Genomic DNA, 26573 nt, shown 5'->3' on the forward strand with positions numbered 1-26573 from the left:
TTCTCTAGTTGCAGTATGTGACAATTGAATGAAAAGCACATGTGTCTGTACGAATGAGAGCTTGTGTCTCTATGGGAAATATTATTCTGTAAATGCGAAGTATTTTCTAGTTTTATTAGTTAGATGTAGGTATTGGAAGCTAGAAGCAAACAGCAGTACAGAAATAACTTTAACATATGGATACAATTTATATTAAATTAGGCATTCGCTATGCAAACTCATTTTTAGTTTCTTTTTTCCTCTCCTGACTAACTGTCCTTTGTGCTAGACTAAATTAGCCATAGGACTTGAAGTTTCTTGATAAATTCTGAGATGCTGACCCTGCCAAATCCTTGGCCAAGATCAGCAGACCTCCTCATTTGGCACTCAAAAGCACACATGGTGCTAGCTTTTTTTTTTAGTTATAAATCTTCTTGGATATTCGTGTTAATCTGGAATTTTCCTGTGCAGAATAAGTCAAGTTTCTCCACAATATACTTCTCTGGTCTTAGTCCATACAACTCAATGCCTTTGATAATTTTTTTCTTTTCCTGTTGAAACAAGAAGACACACAGTCCTGAACATAATTTTACTGGATGCACAAGGAAAGGAGTAGGGCACTTTCATTTTGTTTTGACTCTGAAGTTTTTTGCTTCTGGGCTGAGATTTCTATGGACTCAATACAGTGTTTAGGTTGCAGCTTTCAAATGTGGGCTAAGCGACAATTGTGGCTTAGCAGCGTTTCAATGAACCTTCTCAGGCTGTGCAAACCCTGCTTTTCTGCACCGTTGTGTACAAAAGGCCTGCTTCTGACATGGGCTTTTAAATTAGAAGGGAGGAATCTGTCACTGAATCGCCTGTAGTTAGGTAGGAAAGGATATCATGATGCAAACATAATCCCTTCTTCCTTGGTTCAGAGCAAGGTACGTGCAAAGCGGGGGGATAGACCTTTCACCCACACGCATAAGCAAATGTGCATGGAAGCAGCTTGCCAACACTGTATACAAGAGCTAGGAGAAGAAAGGCAGGGTGAACTCCGATCTTTGCCATTGTGCGCGGTGGGATGCCAAGGTGGTTGCTCTGTTCTTGTGTATTAATCACTGCTGTTAAGCTATTTATAGGCAAGTAAATAAGAATCTAAAGCAATTTATCTTTTCTTTTTAGCACAGTGCCACTATAGTGATCTCTTCACTGGCATATGTTGTAAAGAAGTGCTGTAATGATTCAGCGTAGCTTTTCAGGGCTGTGTTGTATGTTCATCTTGCACTGCTCTTCCCTGCATGCTGCAGTAGGAGCTCTTCTCCCACGAGGGCCTGGCCACATCAGCCTGTCCGCCTGACTCCTACAGCCATGTTGTATAGCCAGTTACAATCTGCTCTTTTGATTCATGTTCAGCATGGTTCAGATGCTCGTTGCAAGATCTTGCTAGTATCCTTTTGCATTTGCTTGAGACAAGCATGCAAATGCTTCTGATCAAGAAAATCCCAGCTATGACTGCAAAGTAGCTGCTGTAAATTAAAAACTGGGAGGGGGAGGGGAAAAAAGGCAGAAGAATTAATGAAAAACACATTAGGGAAACACTGCTGCTTCTGGAGATGACAGACACTCTATTATTTTGTTTACATGTGTTCTGACACAGTTTCTCTATATTCAAGTTTTTGCTTTGTAATTAAGCAAAATCTTAGCTTTTCCAGCAAACAGCAGATCTTTAGGAAATGAAGAACTGCCCTTTGCTTCCAATCCTTATGCCTCTTAATAAATATTGGGGGGGGAAGGGATAGGAACAGGATTTTTTTTTTCTATTAGTGCAAAATGTACAAGTAGCTTCATTACCCACATAGTCATGAATAATGTAAGTGAAGAATCTGAGCTGGTTGTTTTTTGCTCTTACTTGCACATTTCAGCGCTATCACCACACTGGCTTCAGTAAATATACCCTAACTTTGTGTCAATGTTTCCAATGACAGTGGCAAGCCTATTTATGAAGTCCCACATATTCCTGTCCTTAATCTTAAAGTTTTAATTTTTAGTGTTTAATTCAATCTTTAATCTTTTAAAGTAACTTTTGCCTTCTCTGTGCAGAATATCTGAATAGCTTTAGTCGTCTTCAACTCCATGGGAGTATGAAGCTGCCCCAGCTGAGATCCCATTTAAGAAAATGCAGAAGTCAGTACATTTCATTTGACTCCAACATGAGTGGAATTGGGCTGACTGAAGTTAGGGACACTGTTGTTAGATAGGATATCCCACCTCAAATTAAGTGCCCAAACTGTGGGCAGAAAACTCTATTATTCATGTTAAGATACAGACCAGGTTTGCTCCTGAGCTGGAATTAGAAGGCAGGTGTCCTTGTCACTTGAGCTGAAATAACTCCAATAATCCAGGCTGTGTCTCATGGTCTTGAATTCCCCTAATAACATGTGATAATGTTGATTCTGCATCTGAGAAAACCAGCCTGAATTTTTGGGCAGAGAGGGTGTTATTCAGCGTTTTATTAATCTGCAAAAGCTGGTCAGATAGCAGAGCCCAATTATTTATGTTCTGGTGTATCTGCCTTTACGAAAATCAAAGACCAGCATCTGTAATCCTAGATGCTGCACTAAAAGGCAAAAGAGAAGAATGATGGCTGACACAAGGGAAGAGCAAGATGTCTACATTTCTACAGAAGAGAGAGAGAATTAAATTGTCCTTTGGCATAGCAATTTCTTTCTTGGTAAACTTTTGAAGATGAATTGGCTAAGCAGTAAATGGGAAGTAAGTTAATAGCACTTACCTGAGTCACTATGTCCAGTCCCAGGCCTTTTGAATCCACGACAACTACTGTAAGAATGGTCTGAATCACCAGTGCAATGAAGTTGTTGAATCCAAACATTAAGGCGTAGCGCTCCATGCTCAGATTGACTGCAATCTGGAACCTAATGTGAGACTGGCAGGTCAGTTACTTCACACTGGGTGGAAGGTTGTTCCTCTCAATTTAGTTGACGAAGAGAAACAATTCATGCAGATGATATATCAAGGATGGAATAAATAGTGCTTCATTTGTTTGTTTGCTTCCATGTTTGCTCTAAACAATGTCTTGACTGCCATAGCGTATTTTGATGGTTATTTTTTTACTTGCCTGTGTTGCTTTTCCAAACCACATTATCAGGTGATCTGCTTTATCCAGTTAGGAATCAGATCTCTTTAATCATCCCCTCTGTTTCTTCTTTACCTTCACAGGCTGTGCCAGACAGGTTGTAAAGTCTCCATGGAGGCTTTGAAAGACATGGCCAGACAAAACCATAACCTCATCTGGCATTGGCAGGAGTTCTGCCCTGGCTGGGGTGTTAGACTAGAAGGTCACTGTGGGTATCTTCTAACCAACTCTTCTATGATGATGTGAATCACTTCTTGCTTTGTGGCTTGGCAGTAGAGGGAGCATGCCATTTATTTCTGTCAAGACCCTGTAGATTTGCCTTGCAATATCTTTTTTGACAATAATTGGAACATCTCTCCTTGCAATATTTACCTCCGAAGTTTCTATCTGAACAAATGTGTGTTAGTCCTGCAGCACTCTTTTAATTGATTTTTATCAGGGCTTTTATTGTGCAAGCTTTTTTTTGGTAGAATATGTTGAAGCAGTCCAGGTGTGATCCACTATAATGTACTAACAATCCACCAAAATTAAAATAGAGGATTTGTTTGGCTTCATTCAAGATGGGCATTATTGCGTCACGCATTATAGTTTTAGCGGTTTTTTGAAAGGGTATCTGAATAGTTTGGGGGTTTCACATAAAAATTCAGTGGGTATTTTTGATAATGAAATAGTGTGGTATGTCTAAAGACATTCTAATCAATAAAATAACTGGAGTAATAAAACTGTTTTATATTTGTTACACAGATTAGATATTATTATTTATTTATATTATTTTTATTTTTCTGTCTCTGACAACAGAATAGCTTGGTCTCCTAAGAGATCTTGTGTGAGTCTATATGTCAAATGTTATCTTTTATTCCTTGTTTACATCATAGTATCATTAAGGATTATATGTATAAAGTTATGTTGGGGAACACTCTATGCCAAATCTTTTCTTGCATTCACGCAATTCATAGCTTGCTAACAAATATATCAGTAAGGTGGTCTAGACATAACGGGATCTTACGTATGGTTGTCTAGGCATGCTGGTCCCTCTTGTTCATTTTGCATCTTCTATGCCAGGAAGGAGGAAAATAGCTTATATGTTTTGCTGTTACTATTACCTCTAGTAATAAAAATGCCTTGTACCTTGTTTAACTTCTGCCTAGGTATATGCTCAATGTCCTTTTGATAATTTGTCTTTTATGGTTGTTTATAAGAATGAAAACAACCTAACTAGACATTTAAGATTCCTTGTCTTTACATCAACAGTTATGTCTAGCATTAGATCAGCTACCTCTGAGTAAAAGGAGGAATGCCCAAACTTAATGTATTGTTGGTATTTTGTGCATAATAGTAGCACTGCAAGGTTTTATACTTACGTTGCTATTGTTATGAGGAGCATATAGCATGCTTTGAAAATGAGATAGCCGGCGTAACATGCCCAGATGTTGGTAGTGAAGTGCATGAGAAATAGAGAACCAGCATCTATTGCAGAGAAGGTCCCTAAAGCCAGTTCTCCAAAAAGGTCCCAGTTAATTTTCATATATTGTACTACAAAAGATGTTACCGAGCCTAGAAAAAGAGGAAAAAAACCCCACGTAAGTGATGTGTCTGTTCTATAGCCTGTATCACCAAATCTCGCCACTCTCACATGCTGAAAGGCAATGCTAAATAATGAAGCAGAGTAGTTCTAAAATGTTTTGAAAGCATTTCTAATCACTTCTGAAGTCATGCAGGTGACTGGTCATTTTTAGACAACTGCATAAATCAAGTCTTGGCCATTCTTTTTTTAATGTTTTATTCCATTTCACAGGATTAATGTAGAAGGATTCATTATTTAGCTGTCTGTACCCAGCATGTATCTCTAGGGATCGAATTGGGAACATGGTTTGGAGCTCAAGAAAAACAAATTCTTCCAGCTTCTACTAGTTTACTTTACAGCTAAGGTCTAAAGTTACCTTCTAGCTTAACAATTTGGCTCTGTGCAGCTCATAAAGGGTCTAAGCTGTCAAAATGGGAGTTTTGTGAGGGATCAAGAGAATATATTCAGACAAACGAGAAAGGACAGGCACTGTTTGCTTTTGGTGGGCCTGCTACAAAGATACATCTGTTGTGAAGGTAAGCTACCTGACTATCTATCTTAGGGGTGTCATACAATTTTAAAACTTCTACACCTCTACACTGAGAAATAGGCAATTCCAAGAGAAAGAGGAATTAATCAAGGAGTAGACAGTACAGGAGCTAAGTGCTTCTAAGTCGTAATTCAGTTGGTCTACTTAGTTGTCTACCTCAAGACGAGAGTAATTTTTAATCTTAGAAGTATCTGTTTCTCCTTAATGACTGTAAGGGTAACCTGAATGACCAGCTATGATGTAGACATGTTTATTTTCCCTGGTAGATCACACCCCAATGTCTTGTGCAAGTTCTCTACAGCAGCACAACATGAATATGTGAAACACTGCCAAATCAGGGTGGTATCCTCTGACGTTACCTTTCGATAACATTACTTTGCTTATGCGGTGTGGACGTCTGCTTCTGGTGCAAAAGCATAATGGTTAATGTCAGTAGCGTAATGAATTTAATAAGGCCGTTTTCTGCAAATCTCTGTATCTTGGAATGACTAAAATTCTTCTTTCCCTCCTGCTGCACAAGAGGATTTCACTAGATCTTAATGAGAGGATCATGTTCTTTTTGTGTAAAATATTTATGAAAAACTTCTCATCTGTGTAAGATGATACCATTGTTATGGGAACTGTGTGATTACTTGTTTGGGGAACAAAAAACCCCAACAACCTCATCAAAAGAAACACAGGTGCCTCTGAATAGATCTAGCAGTGGGATGTAAGGTTCATGTGAACCTTACATCAACTAGATTTTGAATGCACGATGCATACAGTAGCTTACTGGAGCATCTACAATGGAATGGCACTTTAAAAATATAAAACTTTAGAAGCTGCCTTTGTAATCGATGGTTAGACACTAACTTACTCAGAAAAGTTGCTATTGCTTCAACAGCTCCATTGTACACTGCAGAGCTGTGAGAGGGGGCTTTGAAGTCCCACAGCACTTGGATATAATTCAGAACCTGGTTGAAGCCTGCTGTAGCCAGAGCCCACCACAGGGACCAGTAGAGAAGTTTCCTAGAGCTGTAGCAATCCCTCAAGTCCTTGCTCAGCTGCACCAGCACTCTGAGCACGTGATTCTGGGGCTTGGCATTATCAGCCTGGTGTTCAGGCGTTGGTCCCCTGTCAGCAGATACAGAGCCTTTGTCCTCTTGACAGCTCGATGGCCTGTCGGAGCCAGCTGTAGCCACAACTTTATCTGGTCCTGGGAGAGTTTCTGAGACATCTTTCCTGTGGAAGAACATACTCTTTTGGGGCATTGGGAGGAAAAACGAACACACAAATGCCAGGGACACGGAAGCCAAAGTAATGGCGTTAAGGTAAAAGTAGGATACATCTGCTAAGGAAACCAGCAGCTGTCCCAGCACGGCGGCAACGGTGGCTGCAACAAGAGTGATGCTTCTGCAATAGCTCGTCACTCTCTGATAGTGATCTGCGCTGACGACACTGTAGATGTAGGCGTAATAGGCGACCTCGGTGGCTGTCACCATCCCGTAGAAGAATTCCACCACCTGCATGGCCGCCACTCCGTGTGCGAAGAGGAGCAAGAGCCACGTGATGATGAAGCTGATGCCCTGGAGGAGGAGGATGGGCTTGTAGCGCACATAGTCTGTAATCAGGAAGACTGGGAAAAGGAGTGCAAGGTAGGAGTATGTCCAAACTGGGAAAATCTGGTTGGTAACCTAGAAGAGAAGGGAAAAATCTCTGTGGTGTTATTCTTGGGGAAAGGAAGTTCATTTATTTTAAATAGCTCTGTAGAGGGAAGTTTTTGCTCTGAAGGAATTCATAAAATATATAACCACACTGAAGCAGCAAGTGACTTTTGAGCAGGCAAATGGATGTTAAATCCATTAAATGGATCTTTTATTTATGCCATCTGCTGCAAATTGTAACCTGCCAAAGCTGGTTACAGTTGTGCTTTTCTCTGTTTTTATCTTTGTTTAAAATTTTACTTTTTTCTTTTTACTGCTCCATATAAAAGAAAATGGGGAGTAAAACCATACCTCATCTATGGTCAGGTTTTTATCTGGTCCTGTTAGATAGGGTGTTAGGAAAGGTTCTGATGGTTTCATCATGTAGAAGAATCCATAGAGGCAGAGGATCAGGGTGGGAAAAGTCCAGGTGTTGCTTTTCTCTTGCTTCCAGCAGCCCATGGCCTCTGCAGCAAAGCTGAGGAGGAAGTTTGTTAGAAGGATGATACTGCCCATGCAAGCCCAAAGATGTCTTGTAATTGATTCTTATTTTGTTGTTTCTAATGCTAAAGAGTGCTCTTCAGAGGCTGGCAGCTGGAAAACATTTTTCTTAACTTTAAAGTGAACAGCTTTTCCTTACGTTTGTGTTTCTCTGTCTTTGTAGACAGCGTGTAATGAATGACTTGGAAGATCTTTAACTGGGAGACAAATTACACTGTCATTCAACCTCCGCTGACCATGCTAACCACAGGAAAAGCCTTTTTAGATGAAAGTCGCTGAAGACAGCTGAGCACTGAGATTTCACTCAACACCATCACTGATCACAGCCAAGGACCTTGTTGGATGACAAGCAACTAGTTCACAATTGCTGTTTTTCCTCCTTCGCCCCCTAGATGTGCATGGCTTTCCTGTTACGGAGAGCTGGTAACTTTGGAGCCTAGCAGTTGATATAATATATAATATATAATAAATACAGAAAGGAAGTCAAGCCAGATCCTCAGTTGGAATTATCTGCATCAGGAGTCCAGTTTGGATACAGACATCCTATTTTCAATCTATAAAAAACGTTTGTGGTCACTGAAGGTAATAGTTCACACTAAAATTAAATGAAGCAGATATTTTTTCTTGTCTCTAGCTGAGATTTATGGAATAAATTAAACTTTGCAACTCTACTGGGCAGAGCCCAAAGAGATGTCAAAATGGGTGTAATGGGGCATGCAAAGGAAACAGACAGTAACTTATACTCCATATTCATGTTGGTACAGGCAATGTCAGGGATCTAAACGTGTACAGTTTACCTTCTGGACCCCTCTGGAGGGTGCTTGTTACCAGTTGGGATTTCTGTCAGTCTGCTTTTGACTTTTACCTATTTACCTCCTGAGAACTCTTTTTTTTCTTTTAGGCAAAAATTTTCATCTTAAAAATGAAGTATTTCGCAGGCTGTGGTTTTCCTCAAACGTTTTTGTAAAAGCTGAAGAAAGATCTCTTCCAAAAAAATATTTATGTACCTGTTGACTACATCACTCCAGATTGGATGGGCAGAGGATCCTCTTATGGGGTGTGATATATAATGTATAAGGCAGCAGGCATTATGCGTCTTCTTTTCTAACTTCACACCATGATAGCACATTCTACTAATGGCCTGATGGACTAAGAAATGGGTGCAGATCATAGGGGATTTGAATTATTTCATTTTATGTGTAACAGCTGAAACCACTGACATCACAAGATTTACAGCAGAACTGAACTTATCTCTGCCTCAGCTCTGTAGTGTGAACCACTAGAGGGCAAGATGACCCCAGCAAAGGAAAAACGTGTATGGGAGGAATGTGAGGCACATTCAGAGTGCTCAAGAAAAGAAGCGTTTCTGCCCCTCCTTCCTTCCCAGTTGTTGTAATAGCTCCTGCTGCAAACGTGGCTTTGGCAGGACCAGTTTTGGCCCTGCCCAGGATCACACTGACTTAGTCACCATAATATGCCCTCGCTCTCCTTTCACATGATAATCATTAAAGCGTTACAGCACCCTAATGCCACGTGAAGGCTTCATGTGGTACTGAGAGGTTCTGAGAAAGGCATCAAGAGGAGGAGGGATGAAGAGCATCTCTAGCACTGTAACGAAGAACATTTGTTCAAGTTAGCTTTGTGACTTAGCCAGGCTATATTTTTCCCTTCCCAGCCTAGATTCTCTGCTCCAGTCTGTTTCAGGTCTTGCCATGTTTGCTCTCCCCCAGCAGGCTGTGTGACACAAAGGCAGCAGGTGTCATGGATCCTTTCAAAATGTCCTGCACCTTGGGAGGTGAGTGGGGCAAACTGCTGTATTCCCAGGGCTTGCAGGGTGCTGTGTGCTGCACCTCTGATGCTGCCCATCTGTGGCAGGGCTATGCCATTGTGTGCAGTAATTTCTGTTTTCAGCTATATACACAAAAAGTTCAGGCGTGTCCTGGTCACTGCATCCCTCCAGTCCCAGCACATGCACTGTTTGGAGTTCTCTGCTAGACATGTACCTCTATTCTGTAGATTTACAGAATCTTTGAGGCACCTGCGTTAGGCTGGCTGATAAGTCAGACAAGAGGTTTCCTGCCTGATTTAAGCAGCTGTGCAGGAAAAACCTGCCACTGGTGCTGAGCTGGGAAATGCAGTGGGCTGCGGGCTTTTCAGGGGCAGCCCACTCCGCCCTTGGGGAGTGGAAGGTGGGTGCTGCTCCATCCACAGTGGGGTCTGCTCTTGCCTCGCACCCCAGCCCTTCACTGTCAGCGAAGGGTTCTGCTGGAGCCCCAGCTCAGCTCTGCCGGCTCCTGGTATAATTCCTCCTTTCTGCATTCATAACCACAGACTTCTGACGATGAGATCTGTACCTTGGTGCTTAAGGGAGAGAGGGATCCAATTTGTTCCCATTCAGTCACCCCTTATGGTCAATTTGTCTTTTATAAAACTAGGCTTTTCTTAACTTTTGGAGAGATGGTGGGATGCCTTGGTGTCATTCTGCGGCAAAACAATCCTCTGTTTCTTGTTTGCCCCATCAATTCTTGGTTAGTGCTGGAGCTGTCAGGTCTTCTACCACACAGCCTGACCCAGCCCCCCAGTTTCCCACTGGACTGCTCTCTTCTTTCCTCCCTCTTTCCCTTGTCACTGCAGGATTTCCAATTTCTGAAGTTCATATATAATCAAGTTCATATATAATCATACCTTGTCTGCTGGAGCTCTTCCTTTCTTACTTCCAAGGGAAAGGTCTCCTTTTAGTATTTCCAGTCTTTCTTCTGACTGTCCTGTGTGTATTGCAGCTACTGGACTCTATTTAGTTTTTGTTCTTTTCCTGTTCTTCTGGTATGTCAGCTTGCTCTGATGACACCTCCTTTGAAAACATTTCCAGCTGGCTTTCTTTCAGCATCTGTTTTCAGCACCCTTAAAGGAACAGCCAGATAATCCTGGCCTGTCCTTGCCCAAAGGCAGCAGTAAACCAAGCCCCAAACTACGGTTTGGTGCTTGGCTGGCACAAAAGCAATAGAGCTAATCCTGTTCCCAAAGAATTTTGGATCTATTTGACAGGGTATGTGGCTTGGGACCCACCTGTGCCTCAAACTGGTCTCTATTAAAGAAGGAGCAGTAGCTATGCACCGGTAATGACAGAGATGAGGGAGAACAAATACCAGTGTTATAATACTTAAATGTTTCCCCACTAAATACATGGGGTTTCATAAAGTTCTGGCAGGTTTAAAAAGTAAAACAATCCGCTCTGCTTTCCCTTGATTGTTGTTTGTTAGCAAATTTCTCAGATCTTTTGCTTAGGCAGGTTCTCACAGTCCTACTGAAGACGGAGATGGCCCTATAGTCGTCTTTAGAAGATCCTGTAGGACTCACAACAGCAAAGAATACTACCTGAAATGTACACATTTTCTAAGATATGTACCTACAAATCTAGATCCACTCCCACCCTGGTCCTACAACATATAGGTCTGGAATGAGGGATATAATAATTACTTAGGAATGCAACCAATACAGTAGGAAAATAATAAATTTGTAAGTAACAGTGAATTATCCAATAATTTCAGAGGAAGGCAGCTGCTTAGTTCATACAGAGTAAAATGGTACAGTAACTTTAGGCAGATATACATGAATATGAAAAACATGCAAAATTCCCTGCTGGGTCAGATGAGTTGCCCAGCTAGGCTAGTCCTTTGCCTTCAGCCTTGGCCACATTTTGCAGCCTTTTTGCCTCCTACTCCTCAGCAAACTTACAGGATTAGTGAAGTTAGAGGGGCCATCCCTGCCTATTGCCTTTATCATGCGTTTGTCGATCTGTTGTCCGTGAATCCATCTAATCCTGCCTGGGACACTGCTGTATACTTGTGTGAGCTTTTGTGATGTTATGTGAAACTAATGCGTGAAAGGTGTGTAGCAACTCCTTTTGGTGCCTTCCCAGCCATCAGTCGCTGTCTGACACTGATTCCAGAGCTCATTTGGTTCCGCATATTTAACTGAACCTGTAGCTATAGCAGATGACAGCTCATCTGAGAGGAGACTGTGTATATCTGCATTTGATTTTATTCTTAAGGGCTCTTGCTAAAATGCAGAGAACTTCTGCTGAAGTGAATAGTGTTACTCTGGGTTTGTATTGACTTACTGAGGTAAGAATCCAACTCAAATTTCTTGGCACTGAAAAAAACCCCCAAAGTTCTGTTTTTCCTGTAATGTAATAATGAGAGAGAATGATTTAAGTAACTTCTAGTGATTGATGTTTGTTTGTTTTCTGCTTTCAGATCCTCTTTTATCGTCTATTAGCTGTTCTTCTCATACTCTTTAGTCAATCTCATATGTACTTAAAATTTCAGTCTTTTTCACTGATTCACATCTGAATGCCAAATGGAAGACAGTAAAACTATGACGGGCTTATGCAAGACTTTGGTCAACTTGAGCCCTGTGTCATAAGCAGCCTGCAGCAGAGCTTGGTTGCTGGGTTTGAAGGGGACCATGATCTTTACACTGAATTTGAAGGTAGTCTGGTCAGAAGCAGACATGTTCTTCTGCTTGTAGGGTGGGCTGGGGGATCTGTTTATAGCTGGCATCCCAATTCTGTTCATTTGGGAAAGGGAAGACTCTGTAAGACCTGGAGAAAAGGTGAGTTTTATAGTAGTAGTGTATCATGAAGAGTTAATGCAATATGGTGTCTAATGTATCAAGGAGACAGGAAAATTCTGAGGAGAGAAGGGGAAGGAAAGGCAGTAAAAGGACAAGACTGCAAACCTCTGTCACCCCGGTACCTTCTCCTGCCTCTGCTGCCCCTTGGGCTCAGTCCTGGTTTTATCTCTGGTGCTTCACAGGGTGGCACCAGGGCTTGAGAGCCTCACCTCAGCTGTGTGAGGTACGTCTCTCTTTCTCTTTCTCAAACTGTCTGGTTGGGTGATGACTTAGGCACTGGCTTTCAGCTCCCAAATCACATCTATTTCTTGACACCTGCCTAACTTAGGAGAAAAGACTTGCAAATCAATCTGAAAGCTTATACCTTTTGAAGAATATGTACTATACTCCCCTTAAAGAAAGAGCAATAGCAAAGAGAATTTACTGTGGCTAATACTGAAGATTTTTCTCAATTGGTGGTCAAATACAGCCCACGCACAAAAGGTTGCAATGGCAGTTATGAAGATTAAACTGCCTTTTTGTTGGATTCCTCAGACCCAGGAGTATTCACAGGGCAAGTTCACTTTTTGATTTACAGATGAGCAGATCTTTATTTTTTTCTCATGCACTACATGCCCATTTTGGGAATGAGCTGCTGTTTGCAGACTGAGCCTGAACCCCATGGTGTGTGGGTGAGGGTTTCCATAACTTGCCTCGCAGCTGAATCTCATGCAGGGTTCTCAAGGCGGGGAGACGTTCACATGCTGGGCTCAAATGTTTTTGATCTGAGACATTTAAATGCTTATATAAAGTCTAGTTTAGAAAATTTAGCTAGAAAGTACTAAGTGCATTACTCCAAGGGGCAAATTAGAGAATACGTTCAACCAAACTAATGTTTTTGGTACTTAATTTAAATGAGTGCTTCCTTACTAAAAAGTAATGACCATAAGGTTATTTTTCACTAAACTGCTACTTACACAGGGTTAATGCCCTTCCCTTTTATCCAGTCACTCTTCTTATTCAAGTCATTAGAGTGCGCATTGCCATTTGCACTGTGCAGGGCCTGGAACTAACAGCTTTGTCATTAATCATCACCCTGGGGCATTTGGGGGGGTTAATTTTTTTTTCTTAGACAACATTTTGGTGCACTTGGATTTTTGCATAAGTAAGGCCTGGAGCTCTTGCTATAATGTTTTTTACACACACACACACACACACACACACACACACATATATATATATATATAAAATGCTGCCAACACAGCATGGAGCACGTAGAGGTTTTGTGATGAGTTTATAAAGACCGGTTGAACCTACTTTGCTTGCAGAGCCATGCCTTACGTCCCCTTTAGTACACCGCTAACTTTGGACCAGTGCTGGGTTGAAAGGAGAGCCTTACCCTCTTAATCTCCTGTGATTGCCCAGGGAAAGTTAAGTTCAATATCTTTAGCTTTCTGCAATATAAGTTACTGGTTGGATTTTCTCCTCTTTTGGTTACAGTTTCATAACTGAATTAAATGTAGGTGATGGGTCAACACCTCTGTAGTTGTGAGAGTCTGGGGAAGTAGCATCCAATTTACACTGGGTGTCCCCTTGGAAGCATTGCCAAGACTTCACAGGGATGTATGGCACCCCTATTTGCACTGCAGTGACCTGCATTGCAGCTCTCTTTTTTTGCTCCATGACTGTTGCGAAAACCTGTCAGAGACTTCGGTAGGTTTCCAAATAAAGGTGTTTCACATTGTCTGAGGACTGGGTTTGTTAGTTGAGCAAGATCCCCCTTTTACTTTCTTACTCTAATTGGTACAAAGCACACTCCAGTCTCCCAGCTGAGGGGTGCAAAGCAGTGTGATCCAGAGGATCACAGAGTTGAGCCGAGCCAGAAAACAGGTCCAGCATGTGAAGGTATCTGCTGATACTGTTCTGCTACAAAATTCATTGTGCGAACTGAAGGTATTTGTGAGCTTTGCAGTATCTTCCTCTTTGATTTATAGGTCTGAGAATGCTGGAAAATTAAATTCTAACATTTTCAACTTTGGTTTTTATGGTTCAAAACTACTTTTGAACAACAACAACAATAAAAATCAAGCAAGTAAGTTGAATAAATGATAAAATTTCCAGGATTGACCAGAGAGATGATATCTTATGTACGGTCTACCTCTTCAGGGTATATTTTAGCCCTAACAGCCATTTATTTCTGTTGCAACTGTACCAATTGCAAAATACTGGCTTGAAACTTCTAAAACACAGAACCGAAATCCAAAAATAGCATGATCCAAAGTTTACTGGAAGTTGGAGAAAGTCTTCCTGTTGCATTCAATGAATGTTACAACAGGGCAGAAAGGCTTACAGAATAGTTTATACCTCAAGTAGTTCCTTATGTTTTCCTTACATTTTCCTTCCAGATCATCAGCGGAGGACAGGAACTACTACTTTGTCAATGAGATTCTCTAAGGATTTTCCTTTTGTTTAAATTTTCTGGTGGTTGCTGTAGATCTGCACCTGACTTTTGTGTAAGTGCTGGCTGTGGGTGGGAGTACTGGGCTCTGGTTTCCCTCTGCCCCACACACAGTATGTCTATCAGCTCTTCTGATGGCATAGAAGCCATCAGTGTTTAAAGGAAGAACAGCAGTTTGGTATTTCTGGATGAAGTGGAGGATAAATGATACCGGTGAGAAAGAAGTGGTTGAATTTTTGTTGTAACTGCAAAGCTATCTTTCACCATCATTTTAAGATTGTCAGTGTGGTTCACAAGTTGGCTTTGAGCTCTTCACTTCTGCAAAGTGTGGTTGAGAGAAACATGTCTATTTTCTGTGGCTAATAAGAACATTTTGCCTAATACTTCCTTGATATGAGCTACATGTTATATGTAAGAATGAAACAATTGCTTTCACAAAGTACCAAGTGCTCTAAAAGTTGTGGCCTATTTCTCATCAGTGCCAACCACAGATGACTCCCATGACAGCTATGAGCTCCACATGACCAACGAGCCAGCCAAGGTCCACGAGGCAAGTAGTCTCTGGATACAGAGCTTGTGCCAACTCTCGCTGATTTTTTTTTGGTAAAATGAAAAAACTCATATTTTTAATTCAGTGCAATCATTGTTCAACAGTGTAACAAAAAATGAGTAAAAATCATGCTTTTAGGAGATGAGGAAGAGAATAAAAGAATCTATTAAGCTTCATCTTTAGAATTTGGAGGGCACTCCAGTCACGGATGAATGCATGCAGTATGCTTATCCCAGCACTAAAAAAACCCCTCATATCTCCAAGTGTGCTACTTGATGATTGGACTTGGTGATTTTGCCATCCTATTTGTATTTTTTGTAATGATGCTATACAATGTAATTCAATGTGCACTCCTAGCTTGTGCTTTAGCCTTTCTTTGATTGCATACTTTCCTCATCTCCAATTAAGTAACAAAAAGGAAATGATATATAGGTCAAAGAAATCTCATTTAAATTGGTTAATACTTTCAGTGACTAATGGTGACTTACCGTGGATTGCCAAAGAGAGATGAGAGGAAAAACCTGAAAAGATTTCTAAGTAACTTTCCGTGTTGAAAGATCACTTTCTGAGGCGTGTTCCCTTGTACACTTATTCTACAAACCTCCCACTAGTGGCAGATTTTGCCCTGTCGTCATGGAGGGACATCTTGTTTCAGAGATGCAAATTTGCATTTGCACAATTCATGTGTGTAGGAAGTTTCAGCTCAGTGCCTCTGCTCTACCTTTTTTTTTTTTTTGCCCTCAAGGTGCACCTCATTACAGACACTGTGGGAGACTTTGAATCATTGCAACAGCCCAGGTAGTGTAAAGTCCTGCTGGAATAACATTTGTCACATTTTGACAAGTGCACATAACTAGCTGGATGCTTCATTTAATGCTAAATCTCCAATGACATTTGGGAGAGACTTAAAATAAATGCATCATGCTGCTAGTGTTTGCTTGAAAGTAAGAATTCTTGTACTGAGAATGTCCTGGATTCTTCTAACACCTTGATTTCTTGCCAGCTCAAGAGACACCAAACACTTGCAGGGTTTTTTTTGTTTGTTTGTTCTTTCCCCAAGAGTGTGTTGGGTTTTGTCCCTTTCAAGAAGAACAGTTTTGTTTTTTTTTGTGGTCCAAGACTTTCTCCATGTGCCTTCATCTTCCGGTTAGTCCTTTCAAAGGCAGTAGTTACAGTGTATGTGTTGTATCCTGAAGCTCTGGCCCTGGTTCCCAGGTCCCTTGGTGCATTAGGTTGTGTGCAAACATGAAGAAAAAAATGACCATTCTCTGATCTGAGGAAGGCTAAGTCTAGTTACTCGAGGTGAAGATGTTCTTGTAAAACACAGGTCATTTTGGAATAGCAGATTTCTGTACAGCCCAGATTGCCTGGCTTAAAACATCTTGTATTTGAGCAGCTTTTCTGGCTCTGGTTCTTGCAGAATAAGCTCTTTTTATTTACAGGAGGCCCTGAATCTTTTGAGCAGTCTTGTGTGTTTGGGAACAGTACCTTCCTTAAAGCCTCAGCCAAGGTGCTAACCAACAGGGCACTGCTGTGGCTGATTGGAGTTGTCCAGTGGGCTGACTAGAGTTGTCTGGGCCAGCAATAAGGTGAGAGACTTTGAAAATGAGGACAAGCAAGATATGCTTGAAGCAGCCAAGGGGAACCTTGTAGAAAGAGAGGAAAAATGACCCCAGCAGATGTTTCCTTAATGGGAGCTAGGGCAAGACTGCCCTTGTTAGGGCCCCCAAATGCCTCTTCCAGAAATCAAGAGGTGAGGACTAAGGTGCAGAAAAGGAGTTTTAAGGGCATAGGAGGATAATAAAGGCAATATCTCAGTTGTTTTATGCAAAAGAACCTGTAAGAGTCAGGATGGAAGGACCCAGGGCTGTGGCTTCCTTGGACAGAGGGAAGTCCGAGCCAGCTGGTTTGGGCAGCCATGGTTTAAATCTCCCCACGGGAAAATCCCTATAACGTAACTGCATAGTGCTGAAAAGCTACAGTGATTGCAGCACTTGCCTTGAGAAGGGCTGTGTCCATGGCTACTCTGCCAACGTTCGTGACACAGCTACTCAATAGTGTTAACTAATATCTATTAAAGCCAAACTTTTTTTGTTTGGCAATCCAAAATAAGCAGCTATTATTGGATATTTTTAAGCTAGTCTTCCAGTAATACGAGACAAAACACCAGCTGTGTTAATCATGTACTAAGTAGTCCAGAGCGATCACCATCACTGGAGGTGTTCAAGGAATGTGTGGACGAGGCATTGTGGGACATGATTTAATGGGCATGGTGGTGTTAGTTGATGGTTGGACTTAATGATCTTACAGGTCTTTTCCAACCTTAGCGATTCTGTGAAGTGCTCTATATGTCAAGTGTGACCTTCAGTCAATGAGTTCTCTTGGTCAACTTAAGTTTACCACTTCATGCCACTTAGTTCTTCTTTCTTCTCTTTACTTTTTAGGGTTTGTTTTATGTTTTTGGTCAACTTGAGGAAGCAAGCAGAGAACATAGAAAATGTGAAGCTGCTTTTTTTTCTAAATTATTCTCTTCTAATTTTTAGACAAAACTATTCACCATGTTTCAGTTGAATTAATGAATAGCTTCAGCCCAACTAAAACTGCATTTCTAATGAAATTTTTAAGTGCCAGATTTTTTTTGCCACCTCTGTTCTTGTCTACTATTTGTCAAAATCTGGAGAATGTAACTTCTCTCTTTCATAATTGCCAAGGAATATCTTTATCTCCTCTTTCTGAATTAAATATTTTTTACTTGCAAACCCTCATTTGTTAGTACTGGAAGACATCTTGACATTCAGGCTGTGGATTTGGGCCCCAGACACTGTCCTTTTCCAGATCTTCTTTGGGATCTGTGCATCTCTGGGAAACTCTCAGCCACACCACAGCAATGGAGAAGCACTGACAGACACGCATAGAGGTGGTGAGGTGGGGGCCATAGAAAACCAGAAGCTTCAGGCTTAGTTTCAATGGGGTTGTATGATGACTCTAGTGCTAAAAGGTTGCTGGCAGCTTTTTTTTGTGAAGATTCCAGGATGTTAGACCATAGTAAATCACATTACTACTTTTTGTAAGCAGGTTCCTTTTTGTCTGCAAATGACACAGGACTCAGTCCCTTGCAGGAGATAAATATTGTATCCTCTCAAGCGATTCCTTCCCTTCTTCCCCACCTTTGTAGAAGTTATGCAGAAAATTGGCACTTTTCGACTTCTTTAATTAGTCGATATGTTTCTTTTGTTGTGTTTATTATGCCTAAAGGCACATACGAATTTAGATTGGAAGGGAGATAGAGCTGTAATAAAGCAAATCTAATGTACCCTAGAGCTCAGCTTGGTAGGCAGACTTTAATTGTCTCTTCCTTTGACTATTTTTTTTCATCCTTCTTTCTAACTATAGGTTTTGCCTTCAACTTTGAGAGGTCTGTTTCTGTGAAAACGTGGTTGGCCACCATGAGGGGCTATAGACAGAGTAGGGTTAATTATGAAAGTGAAAAATCGGCCCTCAGAACACCAGATATTCAGCTTATGTATGTAGCAGCAAGCAACCAGCAGTGCTAGGATGCTAGGATGTTCACGGCAGATGCAGCAGTCTCCTCATAACCTGCACTTTCGATAGATCAGAGGTTAATTTTTCCCAACAGGCACATAATTTGTCCATAATTGCATCAAATCAATGTCATCCAATAGTATTTCTAGATCTGTTCTTTATGAAGTGCAATGTATAATTAGTGAAAATTGGTTTCTTCCTTCAGATAAGGATTTCTGTCAGTCATGCAAGCATTGAACTGCATGAAATCACTGTATTGCATCACAGCCTCTAAAGCTCCAGAGATATTGAGCAAGTTACATGTGGAACTTTTGTGCTTGGGATTTATTATGTATTTCATCATCGGTGATTATGCAATGATTAAATCCCCACATTTGTCCCTATTCCTTTGAACTAGTGCCTTCTCTTGCCCTTTGCTCTGTCAAAGGTGTCCTAAAACAGAAAGTACAGAAGGGAATTTCTCCTGTTTGGTTCTGTTCTTCCTGGTTGATCAGCTGTATTGCTATAATGCTTTATTTTTAGCGGTTCGGACAAGGGCAGTAATAAGTAGTAAAACAACATCTCCTTGCAAATAAAAATGAATAAAAACAGAAATTTTGGTAAACCGTTACCAGTCAATTAAAAACTGTTGATATGTTTTTCATCTTATTGTAGAGGACAGATGAAAATATTATATACAGTGTATAATATCAGGGTAGGTAAGAGATGGGTTTGGTTTTGTGGTTTTTTTTAATCTTTCATGTTTAATATTAGACATAAACCCATTAAGAAGTGACTATAAGCTGTAGTCTATCAATCAAATAGTTAATGATTACAAAATTTCTTCTCTGTGTCTCTCCTCAGAAGCTAGTGGAGTGTTTTAAGCTTTGCATTTGTATGACTGTTTTAGGATCTCTTAGCAGAGCTGCATAGTCAAATAGATTACCATTGTGGGGCTACAGTTTCAAAGCATTTCAAACTGCTTTCCAAATCACATAGTTTTGAATTCCCCATGTGCATACGGCTTCTCATATGCAAGATTTTGAATGAAAACAGACGTAGCTTTATTGACACGACTCCACATGTACCTGGAAACCAGGCGGTCTGCTTCTGTGCTGCTCTGCAATGGGGAGGGTGATGGGGCAAGCCCATCCCCCAGAAATAATGTCCATTTTTCTACTGCTACAGGAGTGTTTATGAAGTTTGAACTATATGTCCCTTCAGCACTTCAGACTTTCAGCAGGTACTTCTGTGAGTAAAAGCCCTTTGGGATAAAAGAGAGAAAGCATATTACCAGGACACAACAGCCTGGTGACCGGGGAAAGCAGGGACAGAGAGGCTGTAGCTTTGCAGCTGGTGTCTGACAGCCGTCTGACTCCCCAGCTCTCCTCTTTAACATCCCCAAACTGCTCAGAACTATTGGTTTCCCAATATTACCTTGGAAAAGGCTTGGTTTTCCCTGACAGATTTCCTCTCCTTTCACAGCTCTAACTGAACGGCTCTACAGCACTGGCGCCTAGGCTGTCTTTGCCTCATCTTTTATAATACGTACAGGAGGGGTTTGGCCTGTTCCCCCTGTCCCTGGAAATACAGGAGGGGAGGTTTAGGAGACACTAAAAACTTTGTCAGTCTGTGTTTTGGTGCTCTGTCTTACTGTGAGTGCAGCAACATAGAGGGAGAGCAGGAGGGAGGAAAATTGAGAAACTTATAGCAAAGGAGAGTTGGGAAGAGGCAAATAAGTTAGGAAACTGAAAGAAGAAAAGGAGAGTAAGACATGACAAAACCAGAAAAAAATAATGTGGGCTTGACTGTGGCTTGGGAAGGAACCCAAGTGTAAGATCGTGCTCAGGGCAGGGTCATGTCTAGTTGAGGTTTGAGTATCTCTAAGGGTATTCAAACGGGGCTTTCACATCCCCTCCTGGGGAACCTGTCCCAGTGCCTCGCACTCCTTGCTATGAAGAGGGTTTTTCACTATGTCTGATGAGAATTTCCCTTTTCACAACTTGTGGCTGCTGCCTCTTGTGCTTTGGCTGTGCTCCTCTGAGGAGACTCTGGGCACGGCCCTCCCCACGCAGCCTTGCAGGCCCCAGCGCAGGGAAATAATGGTCTCCCTCAACCTGGCAGCCCCCTCGCTGACCCCCACTCCATGTGCAGCCTCCTAATTGCATTAGTATTAGGACACTAAACGCAATGTATTGGCCCAGCAATGACCACCCCCAACTGGCCCATGAACAGTCTCCGAGGTGGCGGTCGCCGCCCCGCGGCCCAGTCTTTCACCTGTGTTGCAGTCCCCCGGCCAGTCCATACCCCGCCATTTGCTCACGCAGGTGCTAAGGGAAACCAGGCCAAAAGCCTCATTGGGTCGGGGTGGACAGCAGTCACTGTCCCCTCGTCCCCAGGGAATAATTACTTCCCTTGAACACGTAAGCCCCTCCCTGTTTTCATTTTTTTTGCCTTCTGTTTGCATTATGGACTTGTAAAGACCGATAAGATACGGTTATGAGTCATATCAGGACCTAGCAGGCAACTTTCTTCAGCTGTTTGCATTAAAACTTTTTTTTAACTACGTTGTGTAAATAAACTGAAGGCGCTTTGTACAGACTAAGTACAAATAAAAGGATAGTGCTCCTGAAGTTGAGGCCCTCCTCATGGCTTTTGTTCCAAATCTTAACCTAATTTCCTAAATCAAATAAACCATGACATAAAAGGAGTACCATGAGCAAGAGCCCCGCTGCGACACGAGTGACAACACCAGCCGTGGCCTCTGGTGGGAACCAAAGGTGTGATGAAAGCTGTCTGAGGGCAGAAGTATGGCTTGAGCACTAACTAGGTGATGTCGTTTCTCTGGTATCCAAACTGCTTGTGCTTAGTTAGAGTAGGTAGGGGTGTCAAAGCTCATGTGAGAAGATTCTGACCAAACAGCACTGAACGGAGAAGAAATAGCGCTGTAGAGTCAGAAGGGAGACTTGAGATGCAAGGCCATCTCCATCTAGATAACAGTACCAGCAATCACATGTTAAGCTGTAATTGCCTAGGAAATGGCATAAGAAACACCAAAGTTGGATATGGGTGTAATAGATTTGGGACCAATGAGGAAAAGGAATTGGGGGTGAGTTGTTTATTTGGGGGGAGTTTGGGCAGAGGAAAGGAGATGCAGGGGTGGTGAAAAGGTGGGTTCAAGAAAAGGAAAAAATGGGGAATAAGGTATAAAATGAAGAAGGAGAGCAAGAAATGGGAGGATCTTGTGACAGGAGGAGGGCAGCTGCCTCCAGGCAGTGGTGAAGTTGGCCTGTGGGCCCAAGCTTCCTGGGATGCTGGGGGCAACCCCTTTGGACAACCCACCAGACTCTCCACCAGGTCTATGTCTGAAAGACAGTGCAGGAGGGGGGGAGTAAGAAGAGATAAACTTGTAAGGAAGTATAGACTTGTACCTTAATACTCAGTGCAGGAGGCAAGGCAGTAGAATTGCAATTTAATACCACTTACTAGTGATTTTTCAGTATTCTTTATAATAATTTAACCAATATATTAATGTAACCACTGTATCAATACTAATAGTAAGCAATAGAATTGTAACTCAATATTACTTGAGGTGATAAAATTGTGAAGTAATATTGCTAGTAAGAGCAGTGTTTTTATTAGCCACTTAGGGTATTAGATATTTTTTATAAGATTTGCTGCCTAATCAATAAACATTATAATCATCCTAATCAGTTATGTCTCAAGTCTCCAAACTAATGGGGGAGAGGTGAACTTAGGGAGTAACAAGTACATTAACAAGACGGGAGACAAACTGATCACTTTTTTAGAAGGTTTTGTTAGCAATTTTTAAAAGTACTGTTTTCCTAGTGCTTTTGATGCTCTTGATACTAATCCATGGTTAAGAAGATATGGTTACTATCTTGACAATCTTAGAAAGTTCTCTTTCTAAAGTAGCTGAAGAATTTCCTAGTATCAACACTGGAGTGAGATGGGAGGGTGGAAGTGGAGGAATGTGGGTTGATAATCCAATGCCTAATTTTCATATCTTCTTAAAGGCAGTTGCTTGATAGCATTTGGATGGTGTGAACTCCTGCCTAAAAAATAGTAAGTAAATAAAAAATCCCAGGTTGTTATTGGACAACCAGTTTAAAAAAACCAACCAAAAACGTGGTGCTTGTGGGGAACATAGAGAATTGCTTCTTGCCAACCTGATGCTTGATACCTGTCAATCTAGAAATAGTTATAAGTGATTCATGTTTAATTACTTCTATCTTTATGGAAAGGAAAAAGCTATCAAGCCAAACTTCCTCATTTCAGGTGTTATCATTCTAGTTAGCTATTTTGTAGCATTGCCTAATGCTGACAGATAGTCCTTAAAACGGTTCAGAAATAGCTGCATACTGAGAGCATTGATCTTTACGTATTTTTATGGCATTTCACTATGATCCATAAAGCAGTTACAAAAAACAGCGTACATCAGGGCATAGGATCTTTATTGCCTCTTCCCCTGTCCCTTGGCCAATGGCAGTGGCTCTGAGGAGGAGCATCTCCAACATATGTCATGCCATGCACGCTGTAAGGCTGCTCATACGTACCCCGGCCATACGAGCTTCCCTAAATTCTGGCTATTATATAGAAAAATTAATTTCTCTGAACAATAACCTGTTCTAGAGTTCAAATTCTTTACATTTCTGGGAAGAAATAACAGGAACACACCCTTCGTGAGAGGTACTGGCAGTCTGTGAAGAATAGAAGGTATGTAATTATGAACTGACTATGACAGTGTCCCTGAGCTTTACCTTAAGAGAAGCTACTTAAAGCTCAGGTTACTCTATAACCAGCTGGAGCTGGTAGCAGCTCCTGTGTACACCAGCTGACCAGGACATGGCCTGCAGCCATCACATTCATTTCACACAGGTCACTAAACAGCACTGGAAAGTAACAGCCTTCAGTAGCAGCTCAAACAGTGTACTTGCAGCGATGACAGAGCCTCTCTCCGAGGGTTTCTCCCGAGCCAAGCGAGACAGTTCTAAGATTGTGTGTGTTTTAGTTGAATGTTCAGGAGTCGCAATACTCAGGTACAGTTTGGCATGGGAAAGTAACAAGATACAGCTGTTGCTTATGAAACAGCATTGATGCATTTTGGACAGTACAGGTTCAGTAGAAAATATAGACCCCATTCCAAGTTGCTTTTAAGCTAGCTCTGTTTCACATGAAGTAGTTCAGGTGTGTAACAAGCTGGCAGAAAGTGATGGCAGTGAATATATGGTAAAAGAAACTCTAAAGAAACCCACTTCCATGAATACTCAATGTTGCTCACATGTCCCAACCAATACTACAATCTAGAGCTCAGAAAGCAGTAATCTGGAAAGCCTGATGTTACTGTGTTGGTCAACCAGTAAATATTAATGTAGTGCTTTGGTATCATAGCAGATAGTTACCCAGCTCCTATGAGCATGCCATACTGAAATGAATCCGGCTGGGTTAGGCCCACCTCCCTCTGCCCTCAAGTTGGGCTTATTAAACTAGAGCACAACAGATATGCAGTTTCTGTAGGTAACATCGAGTTACCTACATTTGACTTTCCTCATTTCACAACCCACAAACTCCTACCCCTAAAAATACACATGCTTCACCCACAGAACCATTACCTCACAGCCTTTTATTTCCTTTTCTTTTTGGCTGAATCTTCTAACCTACTTTACAAAAAAAAAAAATTCCCCAGCATGCTGTTATCTCCGGTTATAGCACCAGGAAGGTGTGCTGGGGCCGAATCGGGCACGATGGAATTTGCCATGGGGAAACCCGCTGATGACAGTGGAACCCGCCCGCGTGTGAATTCCCGCAGCTCCTACCACCCCTTTATAAGCAGGTGGAGGTGCGGCAAGGCTGGCAGGACAAGCAGGCAGCAGCCGAGCACTCGCTGGAGCACAGTTTCTGCGTGGAGTGGAAATGGCTGGCTTTGGCAGCAAGAGCTTGGTCCTGGTTTCCCTGTTGGGGCTCCTGGCGCTGCTCCTGTGCGGCACCTCCGAAGGTGAGTGAGCTCGGGTGTTCGGCCCCAGGAAGCGGTTCTTGGTGCCGCTCCGCACCGCACCAGCCATGCCAGGGGCGTTCATACTCGCAGCTGGCAGCAGGGCGAGGGTGAGGTGGAAGGGAATTGTTTCAGCAAAGTACACTGCCTAATCCTCCTCTCAACGGGGAGCTGGATAGTCAGGGGGCTGAACAGGCAGTACCCTGGGCAGCATGGCAGCGTGGTCCAAATGGGTTTTATTTACTGTCATTTTCCTTCATTCCAGCACAAAGCAACCAGGATTGCTGCCTGTCTTACACCAAAGTGCGTCTGCCTCGGTGGGCCCTAAAGGGTTATACTGAACAGCTCTCCAGTGAAGTCTGTGATATCCATGCAATCATGTAAGTTACTTTTCAGAAGATCTTCTGTTTTTTCTGACATGTATTAACCTTAGGATGTCTGGACAGAAACAATGATTTGAACATTGTAAGCATGAATTTTCTTGCTTTTTCAAAACGTTCAATTAACTGAATAAATTGTATATAATACCTGTAAACAAAATACACAACCTCTATTTGATAGGGACTACTAACTCATAGGACAGCCATACAATGTAAATAATAAATCTGACTGTTTAGGAAGCAGCTGTGCAAATAAAGACATACTTCGTTTCCAGCTGAGGGCCACTCTTGCCAACACAGGATGTTCCTTTGCCAAAACCTGTTAACAGACGTATAAGTGGCAAGAGTTTTCTTAATTCACAGAGATCAGAAGTTTTTTTCCCACAAGGTTTTAGCCCTCCTAAATGTTGAACTGTCACCTTAGCTTGACAGCAACTGTTCTCCTTAGTCTCACAAATCATTTCTGGCATCCAGCAAAGTCCTTTGTCTGAATAGTTCTGATAAATTGAACACAACTTTATGGTGCAAAAAATGATCCCTGAGACTGAAGCAGCTGTTACATTTAAATTTCATTAGGTGTTTCTTTTTGTTGATATAGTATTGGAGGGGTTGTGGAGCATCCCATATCTAACTAGCCTTTACAAAAGCAGTTGCTATTGCTTATTATATAGAGTAACTATGATGCATGTTTTTGACCAAATGCATCTTCACAGTATTTATAGCAGGGTTTTCTAATGATTTACCAATCTCCTTACCATTTTTTTTTTCCAGTTTCCACACCTACAGCGGGCTGAATGCCTGTGTAAATCCTAAGGAAGGCTGGGTGAAGAAGCATCTTCTTTTCCTGAGGTAGGAACCTAAAAATCTAAATACTACTAGGCTGACGAAAACAGAGCACGTATGAAAGCCCGTTTCATACCTCTCCTGAATGCCACTTCTGATGGCAATGCTGAGCACATCTGTCTTTCCATCTCTTGTCAGACATGGCTACTCCTTTTTAGAGTCTTCTTGGGGACAGTCATGTCACATATCCCTTTTTCTACCTGAGCTGTTCTCTCAGGAGGTGCTATATGTTGGAGAGAAAAACCTATAATTGACCTGTGGCTGAGGTCATTATTTATGTGTGTTCTTTCATTCTTTCAACAGCCATAAGCTCAAGAAGATGTCAATGTGATACGGTTTCCAGCAGGGAACTAAACATAGATGTGGCTGAAGAACCACTAGGTTCAACCTCTTGGTTGAGATCGTCGTCTTGTACACTGTTGTGTGCTTAGTCACCTCTCTGGCTTCTTTGGAACCATTGAACTTCTTGAGTTGATTCATATTGCATCACTGTTTTGCTTGAATTAAGCATTTTGTTAAAGTTTCTGTTTTTACTAATATGTGTATGTTACTAGTATGACATAAAAGTACTATTTAGTAAGGACTACCTTAAGCTGTTGTACAGAGTATGAATTTTATTAAGTTTATTGCATGTTATTTTTTTTTTGTTCAGCATGTGCAAAGCAGGTTATTTATTCTGTTTATTTTGTTACTTCTTTGGCACTGTCTTGTGCCAAAATGTTTCCTTTTAACCATAGTTAGCCTTACAATACTTCTTGAACTATTGTTAAACAAAGTCTGC

The 26573-nt window shown here is 41.6% G+C and overlaps 2 protein-coding genes across 2 annotated transcripts; one reads left to right on the top strand and one right to left on the bottom strand.

Annotated features, from left to right (window-relative positions):
- Nucleotides 1-401: 401 nt before the first annotated feature.
- LOC104252660 (thiamine transporter 2) lies at nucleotides 402-7373 on the bottom strand. The gene is made up of 6 exons (XM_059822847.1): nucleotides 7224-7373; nucleotides 6086-6902; nucleotides 4477-4669; nucleotides 2753-2894; nucleotides 1349-1501; nucleotides 402-530 (listed from the first exon to the last, which is right to left on the bottom strand). Exons 1-6 carry the CDS (start codon nucleotides 7371-7373, stop codon nucleotides 402-404), a joined length of 1584 nt encoding a protein of 527 aa, XP_059678830.1.
- Nucleotides 7374-24490: 17117 nt separating this feature from the next.
- On the top strand, nucleotides 24491-26123 carry CCL20 (C-C motif chemokine ligand 20). The gene is made up of 4 exons (XM_009810087.1): nucleotides 24491-24572; nucleotides 24835-24949; nucleotides 25721-25798; nucleotides 26096-26123. Exons 1-4 carry the CDS (start codon nucleotides 24491-24493, stop codon nucleotides 26121-26123), a joined length of 303 nt encoding a protein of 100 aa, XP_009808389.1.
- The last annotated feature ends 450 nt before the right edge of the window (nucleotides 26124-26573 follow it).

Source organism: Gavia stellata, chromosome 11, assembly GCF_030936135.1.
Source record: "Gavia stellata isolate bGavSte3 chromosome 11, bGavSte3.hap2, whole genome shotgun sequence".
In the NCBI taxonomy this organism is placed as follows: Eukaryota; Metazoa; Chordata; class Aves; order Gaviiformes; family Gaviidae; genus Gavia; species Gavia stellata.